This window comes from Leishmania martiniquensis, chromosome 29 (genome assembly GCF_017916325.1).
Source record: "Leishmania martiniquensis isolate LSCM1 chromosome 29, whole genome shotgun sequence".
NCBI lineage: Eukaryota > Euglenozoa > Kinetoplastea > Trypanosomatida > Trypanosomatidae > Leishmania > Leishmania martiniquensis.
The window spans coordinates 631966-659758 of NC_090164.1; the positions used below are offsets into that span (position 1 = coordinate 631966).

The 27793-nt window shown below is 61.4% G+C and overlaps 5 protein-coding genes across 5 annotated transcripts; all 5 read right to left on the reverse strand.

Annotated features, from left to right (window-relative positions):
• Positions 1 to 69: 69 nt before the first annotated feature.
• LSCM1_04440 (uncharacterized protein) lies at positions 70 to 8055 on the reverse strand (the record flags this gene model as incomplete). The annotated part of the gene is made up of 1 exon (XM_067321949.1): positions 70 to 8055. One exon carries the CDS (start codon positions 8053 to 8055, stop codon positions 70 to 72), a length of 7986 nt encoding a protein of 2661 aa, XP_067177044.1.
• A 3148-nt stretch (positions 8056 to 11203) lies between these two features.
• LSCM1_04441 (uncharacterized protein) lies at positions 11204 to 15316 on the reverse strand (the record flags this gene model as incomplete). Its single annotated transcript, XM_067321950.1, has 1 exon — positions 11204 to 15316. One exon carries the CDS (start codon positions 15314 to 15316, stop codon positions 11204 to 11206), a length of 4113 nt encoding a protein of 1370 aa, XP_067177045.1.
• A 2197-nt stretch (positions 15317 to 17513) lies between these two features.
• LSCM1_04442 (uncharacterized protein) lies at positions 17514 to 19655 on the reverse strand (the record flags this gene model as incomplete). The annotated part of the gene is made up of 1 exon (XM_067321951.1): positions 17514 to 19655. One exon carries the CDS (start codon positions 19653 to 19655, stop codon positions 17514 to 17516), a length of 2142 nt encoding a protein of 713 aa, XP_067177046.1.
• A 1211-nt stretch (positions 19656 to 20866) lies between these two features.
• Positions 20867 to 21412, reverse strand: LSCM1_04443 (uncharacterized protein; the record flags this gene model as incomplete). Its single annotated transcript, XM_067321952.1, has 1 exon — positions 20867 to 21412. One exon carries the CDS (start codon positions 21410 to 21412, stop codon positions 20867 to 20869), a length of 546 nt encoding a protein of 181 aa, XP_067177047.1.
• Positions 21413 to 24091: 2679 nt separating this feature from the next.
• Positions 24092 to 27784, reverse strand: LSCM1_04444 (uncharacterized protein; the record flags this gene model as incomplete). Its single annotated transcript, XM_067321953.1, has 1 exon — positions 24092 to 27784. The coding sequence occupies one exon, from the start codon at positions 27782 to 27784 to the stop codon at positions 24092 to 24094; it is 3693 nt and encodes a 1230-aa protein (XP_067177048.1).
• Between the last annotated feature and the right edge of the window lie 9 nt (positions 27785 to 27793).

The following is a 27793-nucleotide window of genomic DNA, read 5'->3' on the forward strand; positions in this document are numbered from 1 at the left end:
CGCTACAGCGATCCGTCGAGAAGGCGTGGTAAAAAGAGAAAGCAAAGGTGCAACGCACCCAGAACGTCTTCACATCTCGATGCCTTCGGCAATCTTTTGGTAGTAGTCGTAGAGGACCGTTCTGAAGTTCTGCCGCGACTTGTGGATGAGGCGGCGCATGTAGTCGGCTGCTTCGATTTCGTTCTTGTCCATGGCCAGCCGCTGCGCGAGGTGGGCGATAGTCTTCTTGGGTTTGAAGCACGGCAGCCCACTATGGAGCATGAGCTCCACCAATATACATATCTCGCGCGCGTATTGCCGCACGGCGAGGTAGCAGCGGTTCACAAGGGTTTTGAAGTAGATGTAGTTCTCCTCGTCCACCAGAGCACGGGCGAGGGCCTTGCTCTGCAGCTTTGATTCACCCCTGACGTCCATGCCGATGAGCTGCACCATCTCCGTCGTCAGCTTGAACGGCGACGACTCGAAGTTCATGTCGCCGCCTGGCGAGGTGTCGAACAGGAAGCCGAAGTCGATGTGGACTAGGTGGCCGTCGGCGTCGATCATGATGTTGCCGTTGTGGCGGTCCTTGATGTTGAGGATGAAGGAGACGACCGAGTAGGCGGCCGTGCTCTCCACAAAGTTCTCGCGAGCGCGGCGGAAGCCAGCTGACTCGGGATGGCCAAACGTCTGCACAAAAAACTCCGCGACGTTTGACTCGACGAGCTTGCCGATCTCGTTGCGACTCCGCGACCGCGGCACGCACTCGATGATGCCGCTGTTCTGCCTAGTCGTGACGACGCGGTACGGATAAAGAAAGAACGGCACACCAGTGGCAGAAAGGATGCGGTGCATGAGGCCAATGAGCTGTAGCGATATCTGGTCCTGCCGGCAATCGTCACCCATCTTGAAGATGCATGACTTCACGATTGGGTGCGCGGCGACGCCCTCGCGGGTGTTCCCTTCATCTCGCCCGTGCTCCTCGGCGCCCGCCAAGGCCAGCTCGTCTAGTGTGCGCGTGTCCTCGGCTGCGCGCGGGACGCACGTGAACTGCACCAAAATGGGGCACTTGGCAGCGCTCTGCATGGCACCAGCCGTGTGTGGGATAACGTTCGTGATCCGGTAGCTTGGATCGGTCGGAAGGTACAGATGCTGCGTCTTCGGTTGGGCGTGGAAGGCGCCGTCTTGGAGTCTCAGCCGCAGCTTCGCCTTGCGCTCGGGCTTATCAAACGCCATCATCTCCCCCGACAGCGACGTGATGAGGTCCACAAAGGCGAACTCGTTGGCGTAGAAGGCCTCCTCATTCGGGGTGAAGGCTTCCTTGACGCGCTTCTCGAGCTCACGGCACTTCTTCGCCAGGGCGCCACTTCCCTCGCCCTCCGTTTGCAGGCTCCAGAGCAGCTGGTGCGCAAACATGGTGCTCTTCGCGCTAGCTCGGACGAGGAAGGCCTCGATATTTCCACTCTTGTCTGCCGCCAACAGCTGCAGCAGCTGCGGCAGGTAGAAGATGAGCTGCTCACTGCGCTGCGAGAGCAGACTTCGGATAGCGTAACTCGTCACCGCTTTATACGCTGCATAGCGTGGGTCAAGCAGGCCGAGGGCTTGAATGATGTTACAGGGGCGAAAGAGGTACAGCCGCGGCGCACCAGCGCGCAGTACGTCCTCCGTAAGATAGAGTGTCACCGCCTCTGCGACGTTGCAATACCGTTCCGGATGTGCGGTGACGCACAGTGACGCCGCCATCCTCACCTCATGAACGCTCGAGAAGCGGTAGACCATGGCGACGACGACCGCCGGGTTGTGGCGATTGGCGCACTCGATCAGTTTTGCCCACCCGGCGGACGCCGTCGTGTTCGGTATCTTGAGCGTGCGGCGCGGCGTGCGCCAGACATTCAGCCGCAGCAACTCATGCTCCACCAAGACGCGCAGTAGCTGCACCAATCCCTGAAGCCGCTGCTTCTCCTGCGTGATGAGCTTCCGCAAGCCTGCCTCGCCGCCGTCGACGGCCTGCCGCACCGTAGCAACGTCCTCGTGCACCATGCTCAGCGACTCCCACTGATATGCGGCTGCCAAGTCCTGTCCACGGCGCACACTGCTGGTAAAGTCGAGGAAGCCAAGCGTCGTGCGGGCAAGCAGATCACTCTCTTCTTTCAGTAACTGTGACAGCGAACGCACCACCTTCGCCTCCTCCTTCGCCAGCAACGGATCGTTGGCATAGTACCAGCTGGGTGGCGTCTTGGTGAACCACCGCAGCAGCGCTGTGTACCAACGCTGACGCAGCGCCCCGATCGCAGAGAAAGGCACTACAGTCACAAGCCCTGCGCGCAGCCGGCGCACGTTCGCCTCCCTCAGCAGCTGCGCGATGCTGCCAACCACGAGCAAGCACCGCATCGTCTCGCCGAACATGTCGTCTCGAAGAGACAGCACCGCGTCGAATTGCATAATATGCGCCGCGACAAGGTAGAGGTGACGAAGCACCTCGAGACTGAGGCGCAGTGGGTTGCCTTCCTCCACGTAGATGTCGGCAAGAAACGAGAGGAGTAGCTTGTGCGGAGAGGCGCTGTCAACGTTGTCGGCGATATACACAGCAGCTCTCTCCGAAACACGAGTTCCTCTCTGCCCGCATGCGGTCACGGTGTGGTGAAGGGTTGACACCTCACCTGTTTGCACCTGCCGGTTCTTAGAGGGGCAGTAGCCATCAAACAGTCCTAACCGGTTGGTCGCCGTCCATACGATGGCCGCGTCCAGTTCCTGCAGCATCGGCAACAGGTACGCCTCGCGGTTCTGGCACAGCAACCACTTCCAGCAGAGAATAGCGTCGTGCAGCAGATCAGAGTGGAAGGTCTGCACAGCACCTTGCACCAGGTGCTGCAGCAGCTGCCGCTGGCCGGTGGAAGTTCCGTTACCTGTGACTAGCAGCGCCGCCACGACTGCGAAGCTCGCCGCTGTCTCCGCGCGGTCTGGAGCGCCAAGCGACGCCTGCGCCACTTTTCCTTCCTCCAGTGCTCCACTGCCCTCGTCGCCCATGGCGGAAGCCCCGGATGCCAACACAGTCCCCACGGAATAACCCGTTTCCACGAAAAGGGCCCTGGCAGGCCGCAGGAGACTCGACTCTAGCCGCTGCAACACCGCCGTCGCCACGGCACGCCGACTGAGGCGCGTGGCCGCCGAGAGCTGCGCCAGCATGGCGCTTTGCATCTGCGCGGCGGATGCGTACCGGTTGGCAACCTGCATTGTCCCCTGCGCACGGCCGTGCAGCAGCAGTGTTTGCGCGTACTCCGTTGCAACGACATGACCAGCCGCCGCGGCCCCACGCATGACGGCGATGGAGCTATCGTCCAAGAGGGATGGTGCCTCCGCCAGGCTGCACTGGGAAGCGAGGGCGGCGAGTCGGGATCCGGCGTGACGCCTGCCGGACTGCGTCGCGGCATACTCTCCGCACTCTTGCTGCTGAACCACCATGAACTTGGTGGCTGCCTCAAAGAGGCCGGCCGGCGCCTCTTCCCGCAGTATGGTCGACCACTGCTCAGCGACATGCGCAACGAACAGCACATGTTGCTGGCGCTCCACACTGTGTGTGTCAGCCGCCACCGCGGGGACCGCCGCGAAGCGCACGTGCTCGCAGAGCGCCTCGATCCGCCAGCCTGTTCCAGCTTCGAGGAGGTCCAGCACGCACCACATGAGCGGCAACGCGCTGGCATATGCGGCATAGGTGGGAAACGACTCCACCATGCGCAGCACCAGCTTGCTCGCCGACTCGCGTACCGACCCGATTGCGAAGCTTAGCAGAAAGACAAGCTGCATGAGGTCAGAGCGCACAACCTGGAAGGCGACGGTCGGCAGCATACTGCCCACCGCTCTGATATAGTGGCCGCAAGCCGTACCTAAAATGTGGCCCAGCGCCTCCGGTATCGCAGCGCTCGCGACAAATTCGCGCACCTCGAAGTGACAGTAGAGCGCCAGCTGCGCCACAGAGCCCGCCGCCGCTCGCAGGATCTCCAACTCCGCTACGCCCTGCAGAAGCATCAGCTCCCCTGTGCTAAGCCGTTTCCAGCACTTCTTCTTGCCGCCGCAGAGCCGCTTCAGTAATTTGTGCAGCGACGCGTGCACTGTGCCGCTCATCGCCGTGACGTCAGCGGACACAACGGGGCGGTGGAGCGCGCCAGCCAGTGTGTAGCGCAGAAGCACAGCGATGTCTCCCATGGCCTGCTGAACATCGGACGAGCACATGCGCAGAAGTGGTGCCGCTGAAGCGGCTGTGAGGCACAGAAGCTTGCACTGCCTCGTCGACAAGATCGGCGCGCGGCCGAGCACCGCCGCTGCAGCTTCTGGGTTCGTGCTTTCGAGAGGCGCCACGCCTCCATCGCGCACCGCCATTAGTGCCTCTGTTGTATACCTGTAGTAGGAGAACATCATCCAGCATGAGCGGAATAGCGCCCAGCACTCCAGTTCCATTTGCTCTTCCACAGAGCCGCTCCCAGCACCGCCACAGCCGCCCGCCTCAACTGCCACAAGCGCGCGCGACGGGCGGCGGTAGTAATGGAATACATACTGGTCACTCGTGGTCGGGTCCTCCAGGGTTAGGTAGCGCGCGTACTGATGGTGAGTGCAGAGCTGCGCTAGCGATCGCGCAGGAAACAAGGTAGAGATGTGGAGTAGCATCGTCAAGGGTCGCAGGAATGGCCACAACGCCGCCAACGCGACTGGGGCCATGACAGCGGACGCCGTTGTACTGTCCAGCGGCTTTTCGCAGCCAGACGCCGGATTCTGGTACAGTACCCCCGACGATGGCCACGCCACGCTCAGCATGTTCTGGATGACGCCGCGGAGGAGCAGTACAACACTCATGCGCTCCGCATTGAAGGCGCGCAGCAGCCGCACGCGATCCCTCGCTATCACCGCCTCCGACCGACGAACCCGCTTGTCTGGCCCCTCCACCGTGGACTCCGCTTCTTGCACTAGGGCGAGTGCCAAGCGCGACATGCCGCGCAGCCGTTCATGCACCCGAAGCACCAGCTTCAAAAATGCCGTGGCAGCGACCGCCATCACCGGCGTGAGCATCTGGTGGTTGCTTGCGGTTCCCTCCGCAACGCACCAGAGATGCTCGCGCAGTGAGTCAACGTAGGTGTCGCACAGCAGCTGGCCATAGCGTGACAGTTCTTCGCGCTTCGACTCGCCACGGTAGCTCATCGTCTTGCCGCTCCGCACAAGGCCCGCTTTCTCTACTCGCACCTCCGATTCATAGCGGTAGCTTTCCACGCCGACCACAGTGGGCACGAGGATCGAGGACATGGCATCGAAACACAGCGCCAGTCGTCGAGCGCGGAGCTGCATATCGTGCTTCGCGACCTCTTTTGGATCTGCGGCTGCAGCGCCGACGGCCGATCCCTGCGGGGTCTTTGCCGGACTCCGGCTCCCGCCGTCACCAGTGGCGACAGCGGCGCCGCTGCTGCCCTTCCGCGCCGGCGACTCGTCCGTAGCCTTCGCTGTGGCATCGAGGGCGCGGCGGGATGAGAGGCGCACAACGGCGTCCATCACCTCCGAGATGGCAAACGAGCGCAGATGGTGGTTTGTAGAGCACATGTACTGTATGCAGGCTGCTGCCACCATGCCCCGAAGAATCGTGTCGCTGCCGGTGTCCGATACACGCGGCGCCCGCTCCTGCACATCTGCCGCGGCCTCGGGCGATCCTCGGTGGGCGGCGACAGTCACCGCGCCATCCGACACGTTCTGCTGGAGAACTGTTTGGAGAAGCTCATGCACAAGTTCCTCAATGCCGCGGTAGAAATTATTAGAGAAGTAAGCTCGCCGCCGTGACACAACAAGCAGTTCGGTGGTGCAAGCGGCGATGCCGGCGCACCGCACCCTCGGCGTTGCTGTCGCCGCCGTGGTCGGAGTGTTAGCACGGCCGCGCCCCGTCGTCGTTGCAGGCGTGTAGTCACGGCTGCTAAACTCCGTCGCTGTCACGACGCTAAGCACGCGCGCTGCCGCCTCTGTGAGGGATGCGCGCAGCTGCTTCGCCTCCGCTGTCCATGGAAGCACGCTCATGATGCTGGTAGGGAGCAGGAGGAACTTGATGATGTTGCCGCAAATCAGAATGCGCAGCGACTCCTCTTCCGCCGATGGAACATACGGGGCCGCCGCAGACGCCTTGCGACCACGCGGCTTACTACCGTGTTGCCCGCCACGGGTATCTCGCCGGCGCCGGTTCGTCTCCCGCGGCTCTTCCCGACCCTGCTCAGCTGGTTTCATGGCAGCAAGGCTACCGCACCGGTTTCCGCTCTTACTGATGCCCCCTGGCACCACGACGAGTGACTGGTGGTAGGCGGCCGTGGCGCTCGTAATGATGTAGTAGCATCGCAGCCGCTCCACCTCAGTTCGGAGGAGATGGTGCACGACAATTTCGACGTTGTGCCGAAACAACGTCAGAGGACGTTTTTCGGCAGCGCTCGCGGCTTCCTCCCACGAACCAATCGTGTCCTGGAGAGCCTTCCATACAAGCTCAATGAGCTGATCGCCCTCCGTAAAGTCCGGCATCGATCCGAGATCTACCACTCGTGCCACGCACTCTTTCGCCATATCCTGATACTGACGGATAAGCATCGTCAGCGTGGCCGTCACAACGTGTGCGTGCAGCTCCTCTCGCTGGAAGAGGCCGCGAACAACGTATCTTTCCTGAATAATTGCGGTAATCCAGTTGTTTGTGCGCTCGTAGTCGACCACGCGAGAGCAGCTGATGGCCTCTAGTAACATGGAGAGGGCCCGCTTATACGGAAGCTCGCGCCGGTGGTTGGATGTGGCGAAGGCGTCGGTGAGGTCGTGCATGAGGCTCACTAGCTCCGGGCCAAGGTAAAAGAGCTGCTGCGAATGCGTGAGAGCGATGCCGCGCAGCACACCGAGTGCGACAGGGTCGTGCACGCAATCGTCGATGCTCTTAGGGAGGCACCGGACGAAGGTGGCGTCGAGGGCGCGGTGGCCAAAGCCGACCAAGCCCCAGTTTTTGTCACGCGTGAAGGACGGCTGAGTTGGCGTTCTGGCACCGGCACCACCGGTGGCGCTCCCTATCGGCGCGGCACCAGAAGCTACAGCGCTGCTGCAGTTGCTGCGGGCGCTGTACGGAACACCTGTCATTCCCGCGGCGCTGGCGCCCGCCTCGTTCGTGCCACCACGCGCCTCCTTTTCGTCCCCTTCGCCGTCCTCTTCGTCACGTAACTTGAGCCCGCATGCCACAAGAGAGGCTGTGAGGTCCTCCAGACTGACGCCGCCGCGGAAGCGAAGCGAGCGCAACTTTGCTAGCAGGTTTGTGTAAAGGACGCTGCACTCTGTGAAGAATCCTTTTGTGCGATCCACAGGGAGCCCGCTATGCCGGCACGACACGGCAAAGGCGAAGAAAGACACCATAGCGGCTGCGGTACGCTGCGAAATAAGAGGCGGTGCCGCCTCCGCGCGCGTGAGAACATCGCCGAGTCGCGAGAGCCGCAGCAAGGTTTGCACTCGCGGGTCGTGGAGGATATCATGGCTGCCACCAATGCTGCTCGTGCTACCTCCACCGTTAACACTGGTAAAGCCGACGCCGATGCCCCGTGGCCAGTATCCCGTGACAGCGACTGGCGTAGCGGCTACCGGAGCGTTCACAGCTTGCCAGGGCACATAGGTCCTTCCAGCGGTAGTGGCCGCCGCGGGAGACAGAGAGTCAAGCCCCTTTGAGTTGAGCTCCAGAAACCGATCCACCATACGCAGGTACCCCGTGTCCACCCCAGCACTGCCCTGCATTGCATCCGAGATCGAACCACCACAGCTTTCACTCCCGCTAGCACATGAGTCTTTCAGATCGACGTCTCCGGCGCCGCAGCTGCTGCTGCTGCTTCTGCTGCTGCAACTCATGTCCTCGTCAAACGTGTGGTGGCGCAACCACTCCCTACCGCCACGCACGCACGCCTCTGGCGCGGGCCGCGGCGCACACGCTGGCGAAGATGAGACGGGCTCGGCAAATTCATCCGCCAGCAACTGTGCAAGCACCGACGCCATCACGAGCGTCGGGCTGCTCTGGATCCATCCCGGAAAACGGATGTCGTTCATACTGCCAAGACTCGCCACAGTTAGCCTTGCTATCGCACTGTTCAGTCGGCAAAATTCTCAGGCCGACGCTCCCTCTTCGAATGGATGGAGGAGACGAATGATTCGCTCGCCCGTGTAAGTTTGCTCGTTACCGGTAACCGTGCATACATTGAACGCAACAGAGAGCGGGAGAGAGAGGGTGAGGGGTGAGCAGAGAGGCACAAAGGGGAGCCGCGGAATGTCTAAAGAGAGGCACAGGCCCACGAGCAGAGGAGATCAGCAAACCTGAGAGCGGCCGTCAGAAGAGACGGAGAAGAATGGCCCACCGCACGTGTGTGTGTGTGTGTGCGGAGGGGGGGGGAATACAGAAAGGGAGGGAAGGGGAAGAAGGAGGAAGGGCGCGCAGACGGGAGGAGAGGTGTATGTGTGTCTGTGTTGGGCGATGGATGATTTTGGCTCGTCCTTCTACCGGCGCGTGTGCTCCGCCGGTGATAACGGACTACGCGGCGACGCAACGGAGGATGCGTGCCGCAGAAGAGGGAGAGAGAAACCGACGTAATGCGCGGCGAGGTAATTTTGCGCGCGGGCGTGCGCGACTCAAAACGTGCTATCACAAGAGGGAGAGAAAAAGGTGAAGAAGTGGTGAAGTGCGTATGCGCCACTGCGTGCTTCGTCAAGAGCGTCGGTAGAATCCTAGGGATGGAGAGACGGAATAGGGACACAGGAGTGAGTGCCGGACCGATCAAGACGACACCGTGCCTCGCCGATACATCGGCAGCAGCAAAAGCAGTCCACTTCAGCCACAAAAGAACAGCACCGACAAAGCCACACGCGCACAACCAGTAAAGGAATCACTCACTTAGCCAAAAGGGAACGGCGGTAGTGGTGGAGGGGAATCAATACAGCAGCGGCACACACGACGCGGGAGGGGGCGTGCGGTGCCGGTCAGATGCGCGTGCTCGCATTACCGCGTGCAAGATCAATACCGGAGATGGGGGGTAGCGTCGGACGCTGCGCCGGGATGGACGCCCCTCATAGCCAATAGCAGCAGGCCCAGATGGTGGTGGTGGTGTGTATGTGTGTGTGTGTGGGGGGGTACCACAACGCCAGTAGGGCTGCAGGCAAAACGCGTCACCTGCCATCCGCGCTGCAGCTGATGATACCCCATCACTGCAGCGACCTGGAGTACGGTGCAGGCGCCTGTGCCCAGCTGGACGACGCCCGCTCTCTGCCTTCGCGTGAGCACAGCATTCGTGCATGTTGGTGTGAGGTGGTTGCCTCCGCGTGTCGCGCCGTGTTGCGCGGCTTCGACGGATGCCAGCCTGGCGCTCGAGAGGAGCGGCCGAGTGCGTCACCTGTGCAGTTGGCGTTGACTCCTTTGCTGCCCGAAAGGACGCGGCACGGCTCCCGCGAAGCAAGATCCAGAAAGAGGCAACATTACGTGGAGACGTTCTGTGAAGGGGTACCGCCGGCACTGAAGGAGGGGAGGACCCTTCATGTTCAACCTTGGCGATCTCTCCCGAAGCAGCAGGCGCGTGCCGACTGGACTCTATCCGGTCTAGCGTAGACCCACATAGCGAGATGCAGAGCACCTCTCACACACGCCCTGCGGCACCGCGCCGACTTGTTCATTGGAGCAACGTCTCAGCCTCGCCCTTTTCGCGCTTCTGGCTCACAGGTCATCTTCCGGTAGTGCTCCTTATCCCGATCGCGGCGTGGTGCGTCCCCTCTTGAGGTCGCTCTGGAGCCCCACAGCCAGAAGGTTGTCACAGGCGAGTCCAGGAAGTCTGAGTCATGCTGAAGCGTCGCGCACCATGTGAAGGGGGCAAGCGTGTGCTGTCGGAGGTCGCGTTGCGGCAGCGCTATCCAGAGCCCGACGACCGCATCTGCAGGATTGACGTTCTCTGACCTCTCACGTCTTTGGTGCCCGTGACCCTGTTTCCGTCGCCGGGGCCGTTTCGCATGGAAAAGGGAAAGGAGCTGCTTGGCTCCCCCACCAGGAGAGAGGGGGGGGATAGAAAAGCTGTGAGACACCTTACGCGACCAGCGGTGCACTTATCCTTCGGCATTAGTAGAGGAGGGGAGGGGGCAGAGTATCAAGTAGTGAAGAAGCAACGATAGCGAAAATGGCACCCAGATATATCACGGGCCCACACACCCGCACTGAGTGGTGTTGCCATCGGCGACCGTTCGATGCATGCGAATCGCCGGAAAAACAGCCCTCTCCCCCTCACACACAGAAAGAGAGAGAAAGCTTGAGAGCAAGGGGAGGGGGAGGGTAACGGGGGAAAGGTGCGTGAGCGGTAATGCTAGCCATGCAGAGTCGGTGCGCGGCGCATAGCACCCACCAGCATAGCGTTCGGAGGCGATGGTGCCTTCTATTTTGCAGTCTCTCTCTCTCTTCTCCCTCTGCGTGCGATATGTCGTGTGCGCGGATGTTGGTGCGGCTCTGTGACAGCGAACGCCAAGAAAACGAACACCTCAACATGACACAAACACAACACCCCATGGAGGTTCTCGACTTCGTACCCCAGCACAGCGAAACAGCTTTCCTTTCGCTTTTGGCCCCTCTTTATGTATATATCGACGCCCCGGACGTGGAGAGGCGCGTTGCTGGCGACAGTCTGTGCGCACCTGTCGCACGTCTCGCACTGGCGCTGGGCAAAACGCTGCTTCTCCTGCACCAGATTTCCGTTTGTGGAAGAGGAAAACCGCCGACGTGCATAAGCCCGCCAACAGCAAACTCAGGCACGGGTGTCTCTGTTATACCGCCTTCTGTAAAGAAGCAACACGCGAAAATGTTGCGGTGGGAACGCACCAGGTTCTGCGGTGCGCGACAGAGATACTTTTTTTTTCGCGTAGACCTCTCCGGCGTAAACGTCACAGGCACAGAGCGGGAGAGGAGCAGAGAGAGAGACAGAGAGGCTGCGAACATATATATATATATATATATATAATGTCCTCGCGACTTCGTGACGTCAGTGGCCGAGGGCAAACCGCAGACATAGGCAAAATGACAAGGATATCAGAGGCACCGTGCAGCATCGGCGAGAGTAACGGCCCAATCCTGCAGAAAAGAGGGTAGAGGGGTGGCCGACTTGAGCCACCTGTCAGCCAGCGCGACCTCGCCCAGTACACATGCATCTTAGTCATGTGCCACCGTCGTTTGCTACGCCTCTTGCGGGCTCGACGCACCTGGAGAGCGGTAGCCCGGCTGCTGTGCCTCCGCTTCGTACAGGGCCGTTTCAAAGAGGTTCTCCAGCGCCATAACGGCGGCGCGGTCCAGTGCTTCCGACTGGCTTGTGGTGGAGGTGCCGTAGCCCACCAGTTGTACAGCGCCCTGTCGCGTAATCAAACCACGCTGAAGATAGAGGCGATACTGAAAGCCATGTGTTGTGTCGTACGAGTTGTGAACGCGGATGCGGTGGTCGCGCATCGGATACGTCGATTTCATGCAGCGCATTAGCAGGCGGAAGGGCGGCGGCGGATAGTTGCGCTTGGCTTTCGCCAGCTGTGCCAGCACGTCGCTGCACACATCAGGGGGGAGCTGCTCGATGATAGGCTCGGAGAGAACTTCGGTCGCCACCGCTGCGGACGCCATGTCACGCTTGACAATGTACTGCAGCACACGTGGAAAGCTGCGGCGAGTGGCCAGCATGAGGGCGTCTCGCACGCACCGGCGCTTCGACGTGGCAACTGCCCTAGCAATCGGCAGCATACCGAAGCGAGGGAGGACGACAGTGCCAAACCAGTACCTCCCAACCCCCGTCACCATCACATTCACCGGCGCGGAGGGGTCACTCACTACATCCTCTCCATCTGCTAGCCCGAGAGGGAGTGCGCCATGTGCCCTGGCCGGCTCACCCTCTGCGGCCCTCGTCGCTGCCGTCTCTGTTAGTACGGAGGCCTTGGCGCTCTGCCCAAAGAATGCCCCGAAGAGAGCGAGGCACAGTTCGCGGGGCGCGCTGGTGCCGGCAATCGGATAGGTTTCATACTCTGTCCATAGCGTCTCCGCGTCCGCACCGGCGAGGTGGCAGGATGCGGACTTGAGTGCTGTCACGAGTACCGGAACGGCCTCCGCATCGGCCGCCGTAGCCGCGCGACTAGAGTCGTAGTCAGCGATCAGAATGTTACCGTGCTCACCGAGGACTTGCGCGCTGTACGACAGATGCAGGGGGCGCAGCAGCATCTCCGGCTGCTGGCTCAGCAGAATGCTCGTGTCTCCGTCCGCGTACTCCATGTCGCCGCCGTCGGCATCTGCTACCAAGGGCGCGCTCGCAGCATCAGTGTCGCGTGCTCCCTGCAGGCGCGCACGCGCCTCCAGGGTAACCTTCACCGGCGCAATGGTCGCATGATCACGCTCCATGAGTGATTTGACATGCGCCAGCATCGACCCGTCCGCACCGTTCCTGGGGTCATACAGCTTAGTGCGGCGTACGTTGATGTCTTTCTCAGGGTCGTCGCCGTCGCCGCGTTTGAGGGACTGATACACCTCTAGCTCTTTCGGGAAGTATTGCTTCGCAAGTCGGAAGAAGAGAGACTTGCGCGCTTGCCGCACCTGCAAGAAGGCCGGTGAGACGGCGACAACACGCCGCTGCTCTTCCCCCTCCACCTGGGCCTCCATCTCGGCAACCCACTGGGGTAGGCCCAAGTCGCCAGATAGGTTGCGAAGTCGGACGCGCGGCTGCCTCCATCCGAGGTCTTCCTCGACGAAGGCCATCACCATGGGTAGGAAGCCCCCCATGTGCGCAATGCGCTTTTCTCGAGGCAGTGCGCGGAAGCGCTGTCCGCGTGCGCCGGTGTCATGAGAGAGGTCCACATCGGGATACTTCTCGATGACGGCGGCGTATTGGCGAGGGAAGTTGTCCTGAATGGCTGCGAGGCACGCACGCCGCCACGCTTCTCCTCTCATCCTCGAGCTCCGCTGCGCGAGGGGGTAGCTCGACAGCCGGCCGTTGTTGACAGTCACCGTCGACACCCATTCCTTCGCGGAAACATCGAAGTGGTAATGGGTGTCGAAGGAGCAGCCGAGCAAGTGCATCGTGAGCGAGCCCAGAACTGCGTAGCAGTTCCACTTGCCTCGGTGATGATTCAGGATAGGGAAGGCGTCGTGCCGCAGCACGTGCAGCTCTAGCACCTCCGCACTTGGGAACAGCAGACCCTCACTTACACCGGGGGCCATGCAGGGCAGCGCGGTTAGGCAATCGGCATACTGGTCGAGCAGGTAATACACGGCCTGGACATACGTATCAAACTCCACGCGATACCGCCCAGGCCCAGCGGTCTGCCACACTAGCGAATTGACCTCAGCGAAGAGGGAGCCATTGAAGACGATGGGGAGGCTGGCAGGTGCACCGGGCTGGGGACGGGTGGGCGCCGTACCGATTTCGCTCATGGTAGTGGTGCTGGCCTCCTGTTTCGTCGAAGCGGCGCCACCGCCGCTATCGCCCGCGCCACCCAACTTAATCCAAGCAACCTCCAGCGGTGGCTTCCCAGTCATGCGGCAAATGTGGTCAACCAACATGTCGAACTGCCACCGCAGTCGCCACAGCAAAGGTACCAGCTCCAACCTCTCCGATAGCAAGTGCGCATCTCTGTCCCACGCGCTCTCAGCACGAATGGCGCTCATTGCCGCTGTCTGATACCCGATGTACGGCGAGACCTGACGGCGTGCACTGTACACGACAGTGTTCCCTCGCGCGTCGGTCAGCTGCAGTTGGGTGCAGTACGTGGGCGGCTGCACCAGAGAGGTGAACGAATTCGCTTGCACCTCCGCCCGTGTCGTTGAGGAGTCGCCTTGTGCTGTCACCTCTGAGTTGCTTTCCGCTGTCGTCGCTTCCAGCTTGGCATCGGCTGTTTCCTCTCTCCAGGTGGCGCTCACAGTTTTCCGCTGCCCTCCTACTAGAGCCGCCACCTCACGCACACCCTCTTGCGTCACGCTTGCCGAGTCCATCTCCTCCCTGTACTGTCGCCGGAGTTCTGCGACGCAGCGGACGAGGGCATCGTTTGGGCTGCTCCCGCATGCCTCGTAGGCCAGGCGAGCCTGGGGCGATGTGCTCCACTCCTCCTTGACGTAGCAGCGGCAGCGCCACGGGGCCGCCGCCACCGCCGCTGCGGCGCCGTACGCCTTCGCAGGGGTGCATGGCGGGCGCACCTGCAGAGGGGGCTTAATAGAAAACTTGAGCGTGCGGCTGAAGCTAGCACAGAGCTGCCGTAGGTCATCCATTATAGCCTTCAGTTCCTGCTGGTGCGGTGACAGTCGAGAGGGGGCGCCGCCTCCGCTGCCACCGTGACGCGGGAGCCCTGCCACGTTGCTGTTGCCCCCCTCGAACTGCTGATGCCTTCTTCGCGCCCTGCCCCCAGCGGAGCGACGCTGCTGGTGATTTGTGTGCCCGTGGTTGCCGGTAGTGGGGATAAACCTGATATCGCTAGACAAGGCTTGCTGGAGGCATGCGTCGATTGTCTCTCCGGCACGCAGCCCTTTTGCCACGGCGAGCTCGATGGGAAAGCCGAGCTCGCGGAAGGTTGCGGAGGCCCGGTAGTAAAACTTCTGCTCCGGTGGCGGTGGGTGGGGCTGCGGTGATGGGGCCGCTGCACTCCCCATATCTTCCATCGAGGGCGCCTCTTCGTCAGCACGATGAGTTCCCTGCACCGCGACATCGTCTGCCTCGAGTTGGTCACCCTCATTTGCTGTGCGCGGCTCGGCATTGGCCGCTGCCGCTGACGATTGGCGGCGTTGAGGAATACGGTGCAAAACCAACTTCGCCATTCGCCCAAACACTTCTTGCAGAGCCGCCTCGGCGTTCTCGACCTGACGCTCCGACGCGTATCCCGTCTCGGCTGACTCGCCCACTGCTGCAGAGACGCCGCTCGATTTTCTCACATCGCTGCTGCCATTCTCGGTGGCGTACTCTGCCTCTCGCTGCTGGCCCTGGCCTGCCACACTCGAGGCATGCCGCGCGCACGACGCGAGGGCCGTCGCGACTTCCGCAGCGGGCCCTACAACGAAGGAAGCAATCAACGCGCGCCGCACTGGTGACGCCAAGTCGTTGCAACCACGACCACCGCCCCTCAAGGACCATGGGTGGATGCCTCCCTGTCGCTCAGCAAGCGGCGCCGAGGATTGCCCCACGGAACCGAGTGAGGGCGGCGCTATTGCGACGGGTGCCGCGGCGGCGTTCGCTATGTAGGTGCCAAAAAAGGCCAGGGGCCGCTGCAATGAAATTGTCCTCGACGCACAGGCGATGCTAACATGCGGTGAAAGGCGGTACGGAGGGAGCATGACTCCGTTGCGAAAGAGGCGCAGCAGCTTTACTGCTTAACGCACGTCCTGACCCTCCTGCCGCCCCCACCTCCTCTTTTAGGTGGCGTGCGTGTCTGTCCGCCGATCTGTCACTATAGGAGAGTGGCCACTTTGCGCTTGCAGCCGGCTTCTTCTCCTTGTTGTTGCCCTCGCTGTGCACGCACACGGATATACGTCTGCAAACGTGCAGATGTGCGACGCCGCCACTCGTCGCAAGGCTCACCCACCCCGGTAGACGTGTGCTGGTGGTTTCTACCGAGCACACGAGCACACGCAAATCGAACCAAGCAGACAACAAAAGAGTGGCCGGCCACACGAGGCGCATTCGGTCGCGCAACACAGAGAGGGAGAGAGAGAGAGAGAGCTGTATGTGCGAGCACACAAGAGCGAAAGGGGATGGGGGGGCGTAAGAGGGGATAGAAAAGGAGATCGCAGGAAAATGGATGCGTGAAGAGGCCGCGAGTGAGGCCACGTGCGATTGAAGATGCCCTATTTGAACGAGCGTCCGCTCCGACCATGTTGGTCGATCACGCAGGTACACAGAACGGACCGATGGCCAGATGGAATGCAGCAAATGGGGCAAAGAGCATTGCCTCTCCTGCGAGCATGCCCGTTTTCTGTCATGCAGCACAGGTAAGCTCAGCGCCGCTCTGCCCAGCCTGCCCCAGTCTCTCCCTTTCCATCCCGCATCGCAGTCGCGCCTCCCATTGTACCGGCGGCCACGCGGTACACCCTTTCTGGGGTGGCACGGGCTTCCCATACCAGTAGGCGGTGACAGGACCCGGTGAGATGCCTTCAGGCCACGCTGAAACCTTGCGCATCATGCGGGTGGTGCAAGCGTGTTCCGCTGTCGCGGGTAGCTCCGACGCAACGCCATCCAGACACCCCCCCGACAGTCGACATTCGTAGCAGTGGATCGCTCCGACCTCGCGACGCCGTGGGCACCTGACCCTGTTTCACTACCAGAATCAGGTCCGGCATGGAAAAGAGAGCGAGAGGGAGGGATGGGGGGGGCGATCTGCTGCGGCTTTCCCCACCGAAAGAGTGGGATTGGTAGACCCCCTGCGCTATCGCGCACGGAGTGCTGTTACCTTGAGTTGAGGGAGCACTCAGGGGGTGGGGTGGGGGTCAGAGAAGGAGCGGTTGCTCAATGCGTGATGAATCACCTCCTTTGCTTGAGTTCGTGCGACGTTTTCTTCGGGGATTCCTTCCCACGGTTACCTTTTGAGACCCTCTTCCCCACCTACTCACCTGCGCATACCTTCGCTGCGCTGGTAACCGGAAACCGGCATCAACAGCAATCGTTGAGGCTAGAGCACCAGCGGCCACGTGAAAGCACCGAATGCGCGATACAGCAGACGACTGGGGACGGATGAGGGTGCCGAAAGAGTAATTTGAAAAGACAAGGGATAGGAAGGAGGGAAGGGAACTTGCGCGAAGGTGCGGCTATGGTGGCCACTTTGAGCAGCATATCGCGTACGTTGCTAGTGGGCTCGTATCGATGCTCCACGACCGCCATCCCCCGGCGTGTGACGGAGGAAATGCTCAGGCACAAAGGGCGAGCGAGACGGAGGACCGTGCTAGAGAACACAGAGCGAACAGCAAAAAAACAACACGGCGCTTACAACGAAGGCCACCACCGCAGCCACAAAAGGGCGGTAACAGGACAGCCCCGGAAAAAGAAGAGAGATCGCCTAAAGATAGGCTGGTGAGATTGAGAGCAAAGGAGTTTGTGCGTGCGCCGGGCGAGGAAGAGGGGGGGAGGAGGGGGCGGATGCCGAGGGGGGAGCCACGACAAGAGACACGCACAGAAACGTCGGAGAAGACGCGCTGGAAGAGGCATAGCCGAAGCTAACACACTGGAGATACAAAAGGGATGTGGCTTCCGAGATGCGCAGGAGCTCTTCACTGCATCCTTCCCACCGCCGCGTGGATGGCCGCCGTCAAAAGCCTTCCCCCCTCAACGACGACAGCATTTCCTACAATGCCGGCACACGCGACACGGGCGCGCCATCAATGGCAAGCTCTCGCCAGAGGCGTGTCGAGCGACCAAACCGATGCAACGACAGACATTCGAGAGCGTGGGTGTGGAGTGGGGCGGGAGCCGAAGGGGGGAGGTCATCGGGCGTGGCAGGGCCGTCGGGGAACGGGTCGCCAAAGCGAGAGACCTGCCAACTCAAATCGTGTAGACAGGCAGCGCCAGTTTTGCCGAAGGTATCGGCCCGAACCCGTCCATCTCACGCCGTGTCGCGAGGGACACCGCGTAAATGTACTCGCGGTTTGCGACGATCTCATCAAAGTTTGACCTGGCGAGGTCGCTGTCGGTGATGCCAAACATGGTGGGCACGAGAAGCACCTTCGCAGACAGCAGCTTCGACGCGAGCAGCATCATGTGATCCACCTTTGCCGTTCCGGCGAGGGTGGTGAAAACAGCGTACGCGACCTCCGCTGCAAAGATGCCAGTGGCGATGTCGGTTGACGAACCAGCTTTGCGTGTGTCCCGTACCCGAAAGACAACGAGATCCGTCACGGAGCCATTTGCGCCGGTTCGCACGTAAGTGCGGTGGTCCGGGTGGCCAATGTAGCTCCGGCGCAACTCCTGCACATCATCTGGCACGCAGGCTAGCTCCACATTGGACTCTGCGCTGCCTGCTTTGGTCTGCATGAAGGCCAGCACCAACGCACACTGCTCATCAGAGGCCACTTCAAGATCACACCACGACGGCAAATCCGCGAGGTACTGCTGCGTCAGTGACGCGGGAATAGTGCCCTTCAGCACTGCATCGGCACGTAGTACCTCATCGTAGTTGTAGAAATCGGGGAAGACATCGTAGGCGCTGTCGGAGGCGTAGACGTAGGCGGCATCAAAAGCGCGGCGATACCACTTGACCGTCGCCATGGACGCCGGTGGACAACTGAGCTGCGCGCCGGAGGAAAAAAAGACGACAGCAGTATCACCGCTCCCGGCCAACACCTCAATACGAGTACGTAATGCGTGCAGCAATGCAGCAGCAACGCCGGTATGGTGATTGTCACCGCGCACCGCCAAGTGCGCCGCAACTGCCACTGTCGCCGCGTTGACCCGCTTCCCTGCTGGCCCTTGTAAGGACGCGTTTGCCAGAACCTGCGCCACCACCACTCCTGTCGCCTTTGCCGCCGCTGTTGCTGGCGTCGTGTCTGTTTGCGATGCTACCGCAACCTGCCAGTTTTCGCACGGTGCCTGCGCACCTCGCGTCACAGGTAGTAGCCACTCGAGCCGCCCGTGCTGGTCCAGCGAGCACACTGCATCGCTGACTGCTTGCCGCTCGGCATCGCTCATGTCGGCCCCACTCATGCACCGCACACTGGCCGCTGTCAGGCTGTCGGACGTACAAGACCAAAACGTGCGTGCACCAGTCGCCTCTGCTGCCTTGGAAACCGGCTTAGTCATGACAAATTTAGGCGGCGGAGGGGCATGCGCCTTAAGCACGCTCTCTCGTGTCTTTACACCACCCTCAGTGGGGCTCAGGTTTCCGTCAGCATGCCCCGATGCCTTGGCTGCCGCCACAAGCGCCGCGTACACCTCGTCACTCTCCACGCTGGAGTGACCGTTCAAAACCGCGATATCGAGTGGGGTCATCTGCTTCTCATCTGCCACGTACGGGACATGAAGGTCATCCGCCACCTGCCGTATGAGTGCTGCCGAGCCGGCGTCGGCGGCGTAGTGCAGCGCGTTGCGACCGTGGTTGTCCGAAAGCGTCTTCCAGACTACACCGCACGCGGCGCCAAAATCTTTCATCGAGACGCCATCGCCCATCTTTGCAAGCCGAAGGGCCTCGAAGTCGCCTAGCTCGCGTGTGCGTGGGGCGCTCTTGTCCGTTGCGACGACGTTCACACCCTCATCGGCGTCCCTTGTGGCATTTACTTGTGCAACGGAGGCGGCGTTTAACTCGCGTGACGACTGTGGATTCACTTCCTGCTGCCGCTGCTGTTGAGCGACAAGGCGCAGAAACTCATCTTCGAACTGCTGACGGGCGTTGTCACAGCCGACATCATCTTCCTCGTCATTGTCATCTTCGTAGGCGTACCCCATCTGCGGCGGCGGTGGTGGCGCCGCCACACCGCGAGAACCACCGCGCGCGTTTGGCGTCGGAGGCCCATTCTGCTCCGTCTGCTGTGCACTGGCGTCGATGTGGTGGGAGCCGTTCGTGGCTACCAGGGGAGGCCTAGCAGGGCCCACGATTCCGTTTGCGGTCGCAGCAGCTTGGGCCGCGCGCAGCCGAGCGAGGCGCTGCTCGAGCGCTGCCCGCTGCTCATCGCTCATTGGTGCCCCACTCATTTCGTGTGGTATGATGCACTCGCCTCTGGCGCTCTTGTAGTTTAGGAAAAGCTCTCTGCGAGGGATGCAAGGTGACCTGCTAGGGCGTATGGATGCGAAGAAGGTGGAGCAGCGATGAGATCGCAACGGGGAAGCGTAGCTTTCCCCCCCGGGCGCAGACGTCGTTGAGGGACACAGCAGGACACCGACAAACCTGAAAACGGCAGGCAGTAATGCGCGAAATCAGCCACCAATTATACCGAGAGCCGCGGTGGCCTACTCAGAAGAGCGCAATCACGGTCGGATGCAAGGAGAGAGGGCAGTCGTGAACACGAGGAAGCAGTAATGTGGAGCCGGACGCAGGCGAAGGATGAATGTCAGCCTTTGTACCTTGGTGCACGATAGTGGCGAGAGCGTTGAGGTGCGAAGAGTATGTATGGGCGTCACGTTACTCTCACTCGCGCGCGCGCGACACAAGGAAGTGAGGGAAAGGGAAGCGACGAGTTCACTTGCGAAAGTGCGTTCGAGAGAAGGGTAAAAAAAGATTAACCTCGCACCAGGACGGAGGTGGGCGGGTGATTGTGCAAGCAGGGGGTGAACAAGTTCAAAGAAGACACACGCTCACGTGATCGAGCGGGTGCGAAGGAAAAGACGGAGCAGACGGGGCGTGAGACGTGAAGGAGAGAGGACGAGAGCTCGGCCCCATCCTCCCCCGGCAGTCGCATTTGGATTAGGGCGTCGTCCTCTCGCGACCAGTAATGAGGAGTGAGCCCACATTGCCCTTCTTTTTTTCCCTCCCGTTCGGAATCAAGAAGGCAGGTAGCTGCACATCTGCACTGTGAGGAGAAGGGGTGGCGCGTGATAGACGCTCTCCGTGCCATTGCCCCTCCCGCATTCCTCATGTGCTGCTCCTTCAGGAGGAAATCGCTTTCCCTTCCCTGGCACGTTTTCCCTTTTTGATTTCACTGTCTCCTCTGCAAAAGCGCCCCTTTCTGTGCGCTTGTGAGGATACGCGCATGCGAGTGAATGCATACATTCGCGCTCGTCTCCACCCCGCTAACCCCACGTGGCAGCAAGGACAGAGAGGCGTGACACGAGGAAGCAGAGGTAGAGACCCTCAGGACACTTGAGGCGGCACCGGCTGTCATCCTTCCTCTGCAACGATTTCGTGTCAGTTCTGCGCTAACGCCCGAGCGAGCAGCTTCGCTTTTGACCCACCGCGCTCGCTAGACTTAGCCTCCACCCCGGGTATACCTTTCTGCACCCGTCTCGCTCGACCCGGTTGTCGCATCGCTGGCGCTGATAGTCGGCACAGCTGATTCAGTGTAGGGCACGTACTCAGGTGACGGATTGGGCTCCACACAGGCCAGGATCACGTTCAGTCCAATGAGCAGCAGAGCCGCGCCGATGGCGTAGTTGTAGACCAGGCGCCAGTTCGTGAACTTGTCCTGCTCGATCAGCTCTTTCTCCTTCGCCGCCTGCTCTTGAACCTTCACGATATGACTTCCCAACTTCACGCCGCCGCGGAACTGCCGCCGCACTTCCTCCTTCTCTGCGTTGCGCCACCGGTGCACGTCAGTGGAATGCCCAATGTGCACACGGCGGCAACGCGCGAGAGCGCTGACAGTGACCGAAGGAGTCCGTGCAATCCCAAACAGTCGCCGTACAGATGAGCTCGGCCTACAGGATGGTGTTGCCGCCGCCCAAGCCACGGAGGCTGCAGCTGCAGTCGGTACGGGCGCCACTGCAGAGATCGCTGGAGGCACGGTTGCCTTCATGGGACCTTGACAGCTGCTCTCTTCCTCTCTCTGCCTGTACCATTTTATGGTCGACTGAAGGCTGAGCACGCGCCAAAAGACCTTCTCGGCGTTCTTTTTGGTATAATTCCCCTCCCACCGCCAACGCGTCCGCTGCGACGCAGAAAGCAAAGGGCGTGTGCGCGGCAACACACACGCCACACCACACACAGAGACGCTCAGACAGAGTACCACAAGAAGGCGAGGAAAGGTAGCGACAGTGGGGACACGGGCGCGCGGAGGAGTCGGGGAAAGGAGGCCGCGGAGGAGTGCCCGAGAGGGGAGGGCACGAGATCCTCGCCATGGCGAAGACGTTCCCCCCCACCACTCACACACACGCCTCCTAAAGAGACGGGAAAGGAAGAAGGCGAGCAGATGCAGCGGGAGTACACTCCCCCCTTCAGAGTAGACTCCGCCTTTGTCTTCGGGCCGTTGCATATTCGGCCTCGAAGAGCAAAAACGCAACAACGACCAGAGAGGCACCAGTGCATTCAGCGCCGTCATGTGCTGCGCAGATTAAAGTGAGGAAGGACACAGTTAGGAGGATATGAGGCGGATAGGGAAGAGCGAAGCACTCGCCGTCAAGCCACCCGAGCGTCCCATTCCACACGAACAGAGGTGCCCAACACCGGACACACTCACGCAGCCTCCTTTCCCTTTCCCTCCACACACACACGAAAATAAGGAGAAACAGAAAACGGTTAAAAACGCGACGGCCATGCAAAAGGGAGAGAGATGCACACTCAAACACACACACACACAGGGCGGGAGCAGCGACAACGCGAAAATAACCAACTGCATGGGTACCGCAGGGAAGGGGGGGAAGGGAAACAATTGCCTGTGGGGAGGCAAAGAGCAGCGCGCACACACTTACACAAACAAAAGAATGAGTTTGGCAAGTCGCAGCCACCTCTGCGAATTGCTGATGATGCACGTCTCGGTGTGTGTGTGTGTCTTGACTTCTTTCGAAGGAGCCGCAGCTGTCCAATAACGCAGCCCGCCTTGTTTCCTCGTATCGTTGTCGACGTTACCAAAGAGAGCACGCACGCGCCAGGCGGCGTCTGTGCAATGCATGCGCAGATAGCTGTCGGCAACCAGCGAAGCCGACACAGAAAAACGGAGCCTTCTGTACCCGCGCCCCCATATCCCTCCTTCGAGCATGCCCGTTTTCTGTCATGCAGCACAGGTAAGCTCAGCGCCGCTCTGCCCAGCCTGCCCCAGTCTCTCCCTTTCCATCCCGCATCGCAGTCGCGCCTCCCATTGTACCGGCGGCCACGCGGTACACCCTTTCTGGGGTGGCACGGGCTTCCCATACCAGTAGGCGGTGACAGGACCCGGTGAGATGCCTTCAGGCCACGCTGAAACCTTGCGCATCATGCGGGTGGTGCAAGCGTGTTCCGCTGTCGCGGGTAGCTCCGACGCAACGCCATCCAGACACCCCCCCGACAGTCGACATTCGTAGCAGTGGATCGCTCCGACCTCGCGACGCCGTGGGCACCTGACCCTGTTTCACTACCAGAATCAGGTCCGGCATGGAAAAGAGAGCGAGAGGGAGGGATGGGGGGGGCGATCTGCTGCGGCTTTCCCCAGTCAGCATCAGTGCCAAGAGGGTGACACCTCTGCCATCATCGGGGGGGGGTGAGAAGACAGGACGACACACCATTGAGAAGCGATACAAAGCGCGGAGACAGTTGCAGACCATCCAAGACCGCCAATGATAAGCCACATACACACACATACACGCACACTTACACGCACAGAGATGCTGAGGAGCAAGCAGAGGAATGCCGACGTCAGCACGTAGAGGACCCCCTTCCGCTGCTGTTAGTCCCGCCACACACGCATGCCATCTACTCTTTGTTGTACCTGTGCAAAGGATACGCGATCGCGCTGAGTCAATACCGATGCGCCAGAGGCCGGTGGAAAGGTAATGATGTGCCTGGGCGAGAGTGAAAGCATCTGTGGGGCTCTACAGAGCGGTTGGGAGAGGGTTAGAAGTGGGGAGAGGTTCATGCACAAAGCTCGACGAGGATTTATATATAAGGTATATATATATATGTGAAGAGAAACCGATCGGGGCTATTGTGCGTCCTTTCGAATGATGCGTTTGGCATCGCGATCTCTTCCGGACTTGCCTTCGCGCTTCTGCCATTGTTTCCTGTTCCTACCGTATCCTCTCTTTCCATATCTCCCCCTGCTCCCCACCCCTCGGGCGGGGAGCGGGAGACGCGGGCTGCAACGCTGGCTAAACTTCTCGTGCACCGCCCCTTCTGCGCACACTGTTGGATGTGAGGCATTGGGAGAGGAGGGAGGACGGGGGATGAGACGCGGGAAAGAATTCGCACGGTGAAGACATCGAGAGGAGCGCCCACTCCTCCACGCTTCCCCCCACGCGCCTGGCGTTCCTCAGTACAGCTCATCACAGCCCATGACGCTTACTTCCACACGCACGCTCTTTCACGTTACGCTCGGTTGTGCCGTGCTGCGCCGCGCTCTTGGCCGCTCCTCCGCGGGCGATACAGCGGAACGGCGAAAGAGCAGAGCGAAGCCAAATGGCGGGAGCGAAAGAGGAGACGTGAGGCGAATGGTAAAGGGCCACAGGGATGACTGCACGCATCTTCGCGACGCTATTCCGCCGAACCTCACTCACGCGCAGACACATTAGAAGGCAGTAGTACCTTTGATTTTGCGTTCCGCAATTCGAGAGCCGAATTGGATAGCACGCTTCTGCAAGTGCGTAACTTCGCTGAGGCCCAAAACGCTCGCCACGCGCCGCAGAACACGCTTCTCGCCTTCCCCGAGGTGGAGACGAAAGTTGACGATGGGCTCGAGGGAGAACTGCAGCAGCTCGTCCCTCGTCAGCGAGGGCGCCGCCTCGCGCGAGTGGGACCCTGTGGTCCAGCGCATCGAGGAGGAAGATGCTGGCGGCGCCTGCGTCGCAGAGTTCTCACTAGCGGCGCCGCTTTCCGCCATGCGACGTGACAGCGACTCGTATAAGGCCAGGATGCTGTTGCGACGCTTCAGCACAATCCACTCCAGGGTGCGCACGACACCCTCATCGAGATATGGGAAGCGTGGCTCCCGCCCGCTGTCCATCGTGATGCGATCGTCGCGCCCCAAGTTGCGCTGCCACAATCTGGCGAAGTCTCGCTCGAGCTCTCGCCGGGCACCCGGCATACCCTCTCGCTGAAAGAAGCGCCGGTAGCGCGTGTAGCCGCCCAGTGTCTCGTCGGCACCCATGCCGAGCAGCACCACTTTCGCCTGCGACACGTACGAATCTTGGTACGTCCCTGGGCACGGCAGTGGCGGCTCCAACGACCCATCGGAAGCGTGCACCGGCTCCTTCGCTTTCATGTACTCTGTCATGAACCACGGACTCGGTGGTACGGCAGCGGCCCGCTGAATATCGCACGGCCGGCAGAGCCTCACCGCCTTGGATGGGGCGTCCGGCGCAAACTTGACGTACCCTGCCTTGGCGGCATCGTTCAAAAAGCTGCCCAGCTTCTTGTATCCATAGCGCTTGATATGGGGGCGGAGAAAAAGACTGTATTCCTTGCCGAGCGTGGACAGCAGCACTGGCGTGTGCGGGCCGAAGCCGCTGCGCCCCTCTTTGACGAGAACGTCCACGAGAATTTGGTACTTCTGCGCGTTCGCCGCCGAGTCGGGATCAGCAGAGGCGGAGGATGAGGGGGCCGAATGGATGGCCCCTGGCGGGCGCGCGTGGTTGGTGCGCAAGGAAGGGGCGGTTCCAGGGGGCGGCGCGTCCGGTACGGCGACGTCGTGGGGAAAACGGGCGACAGGAGTTGCATCGCTGTAGACGCGGAAGTATTTGCAGAACTTGTCCAGCGTGACCGTGGGACTGTCCATGCCAGCACGCGCGGCGGCGGTGGCGGCCACTGGGCAATCCCACGGTGCCGTAGCCACCGCCGGTTTTTTGCCGCCTGCGACGTCGCTGCTGCGCAAGCTCTGCATGCGTCCCGAGGCGCGCGCGGCATACCAGAGCGCCGTGCCAATGTCGAGGTCCATGACAGTGTGCCGCGGCACCAGAAGGTCCTTTATGTGGGCACTGTCTGCGGTAGTTTTCGTCGGGACGTCCACCAAGACCAGGCGCCATTCCCGCTCCGGCATGGCGGCGGCAGCGCTTGTCGTACTCGCCGCCACATCGTCGGCCGAGGTGTGAAGGAGTGGGAGGCGCAGCAGCTCCTCCATGGAGCGGAGGGCGGCGACGCGGTCCGGCGCTTGCTCAGGAGCCTCGCCGAATGCCACGTTTACCAATTCGATGGGGGTCTCCACAGGCAGCAGATAGTGCGCCAGGGCGGCGATGACGGTGCAGTCGATGCCGCCGGAAAAAAGAATACACAGAGGCCTCCGGCGCGCAGTCGTCAGCTCCTGCGCATCGCGGCCGTCGGCTGCGCCGGCGTTCGCCACGGTGATGCGGCGGTGCACCGAGACAGCGAGGGCGAGAATGTAGTGCGCAGCAGCCCAGTCTACCCAGTTCTGGTCCGGGGCCCCTTCGGGCTGCATGCTTTTCATTAAGTGGCGCGCCCACTGCAAAAGCGGCTCCGGTAACACTGCAATCTCCTCGTGCGCGAGAATGAGCTCGAAGGACGGCGGCTCGTGCGGCACCATCGGCAGCCCGGCGGTGCGCAACAGCGGATGCACTAGGTGGGTGGCACGCTGCCACGGGCAGTGCAAGAGGAGCACGTGAGCGGCATGAGAGGTGTTTGGATGCTCATCAGTGGCACGGCTCACCCCTGTCGCAGCGGTGACGCAGATGAGATGACGAAGCGACTGGTGCGCTGCGCCCCCGTCAGAGCCTGCAGGCTCAGCAGGCCACCCCTCCACCTCCGATGCCGCTGCCGCGGCAGTACCACGGTACAGGAGAGGGGCCTGCAGGGGAATCGCGAAGAGTCCTGTGACGCCGACTTCTTGCCAGCACACCTCCCTGCATCCGGCGCCGGTAACATCACCATCGTCGACGTCGACCTCGCCCCCGGTATTCAGTGGCGACAGCTGACCCTGCTGCAGCACGGGGGAGCATGGTAGAGGGAGAGTGGCCGCCAGCAGCGCAGCCGCCGGGGCCGTTTTTTCATGGCGAGGGCGCTTCGATGTTACCGCATCACCACCACTCTCTTTCGCGAGATTGCCCAGCTGAGGCACGGGGCCGGTGCTGCTCGCGATAGGCGAGGAAAAGGGAGGCGCCGAGGGAGCATCGGTGCTGGCGGCCGCCGCGGTGGGGGTGCTTGCCAGCGGGCGGTGCTGCACACCGACGGAAGTGACAATGAGCTCCACATCCAACGGCGCCGACACTTCCTCTGTTGCCCCTGGGAAAGCCTCAGCCGCGGAGGACATGTGCCCCCCGTCCGACGGCGGCACCTTCACACGAACGTGCGTGAGGAGCGAGTGCCGACCAAGCGGATCTCGTCCAAAGATGGCAACGCGCAGCAGTGTCGCAATGAAGATGAAGCTGTAGGGCCCTTCTACCTGCCGCTCAAACAGAGTGGTGCATTTTCCCAGAAAGATGCGCTGACGCTGCACCAGCGGGAGCAAGCGCTTCCCTGCCGCAGTGTTGTGTGTCATCTTCAGGCATTCGAACTCCATCTGGGAGAGGCGGCTCGCCAACAGCGCCGTGTCGGAACCCCACGGAGGCGGGCAGAGAGCGCCGCCAAAGATCTCACCGTTCCACAGGAGAGAGGAGCGGTTGTCCCACGCATTGGCGGAGTCTTCACCCTCAGCGTCCGTCTCCACGTGTACATCGTACGGCTGCGCGACGGTGGAGTGGCCGCGCAGGCCAAGAACGGACGCCACCCCTGCAACCTCAGTACGAACGCTTACGGCCTCGTTGGCTGGCACGAGAGCGGAAAGGGCGGCCGCTGCAGCCGTCGCGTCCCCGCCGTTCGCCATTAACGAGGATCGCAGCGGTGACACGCCGCCATCAGTGGGCGCCGGAATGACTGTGGAGAAGGAGCGCCGCGTGACGCCGTGCGTGTTGGGGCCGCGGCGGCGAATGTTGTCAATCATTTCTGCAAAGAGCGGATCGGCAGTGCCGCAGCAACCGCTATTTAAGAAGTCCTTCACCTCCAGACCCGGCTGCGCGCACTGACACGGAGTCAGGCAGTGCATCGGCGCTGCCGAAGACTGAAGAGAGGTGACACTACTGATGTCCTTGGCGTAATGGCTGGGGCCCTGCTCTGCCTCGCCCTCCGTCACATAGCGGGGATCCGACGGTGGAGCCGTCCGGCTGGGCGTCGCCAGATGCTGCTGTGATGGGTGTGGCGGCGAAGCTAGAGCGGGCGTGACCGTAAGCGCGGCGCTCGTGAGCGTCTGCCGCACAAGAAGGCAGATGCCGCACATCTGGCTTCG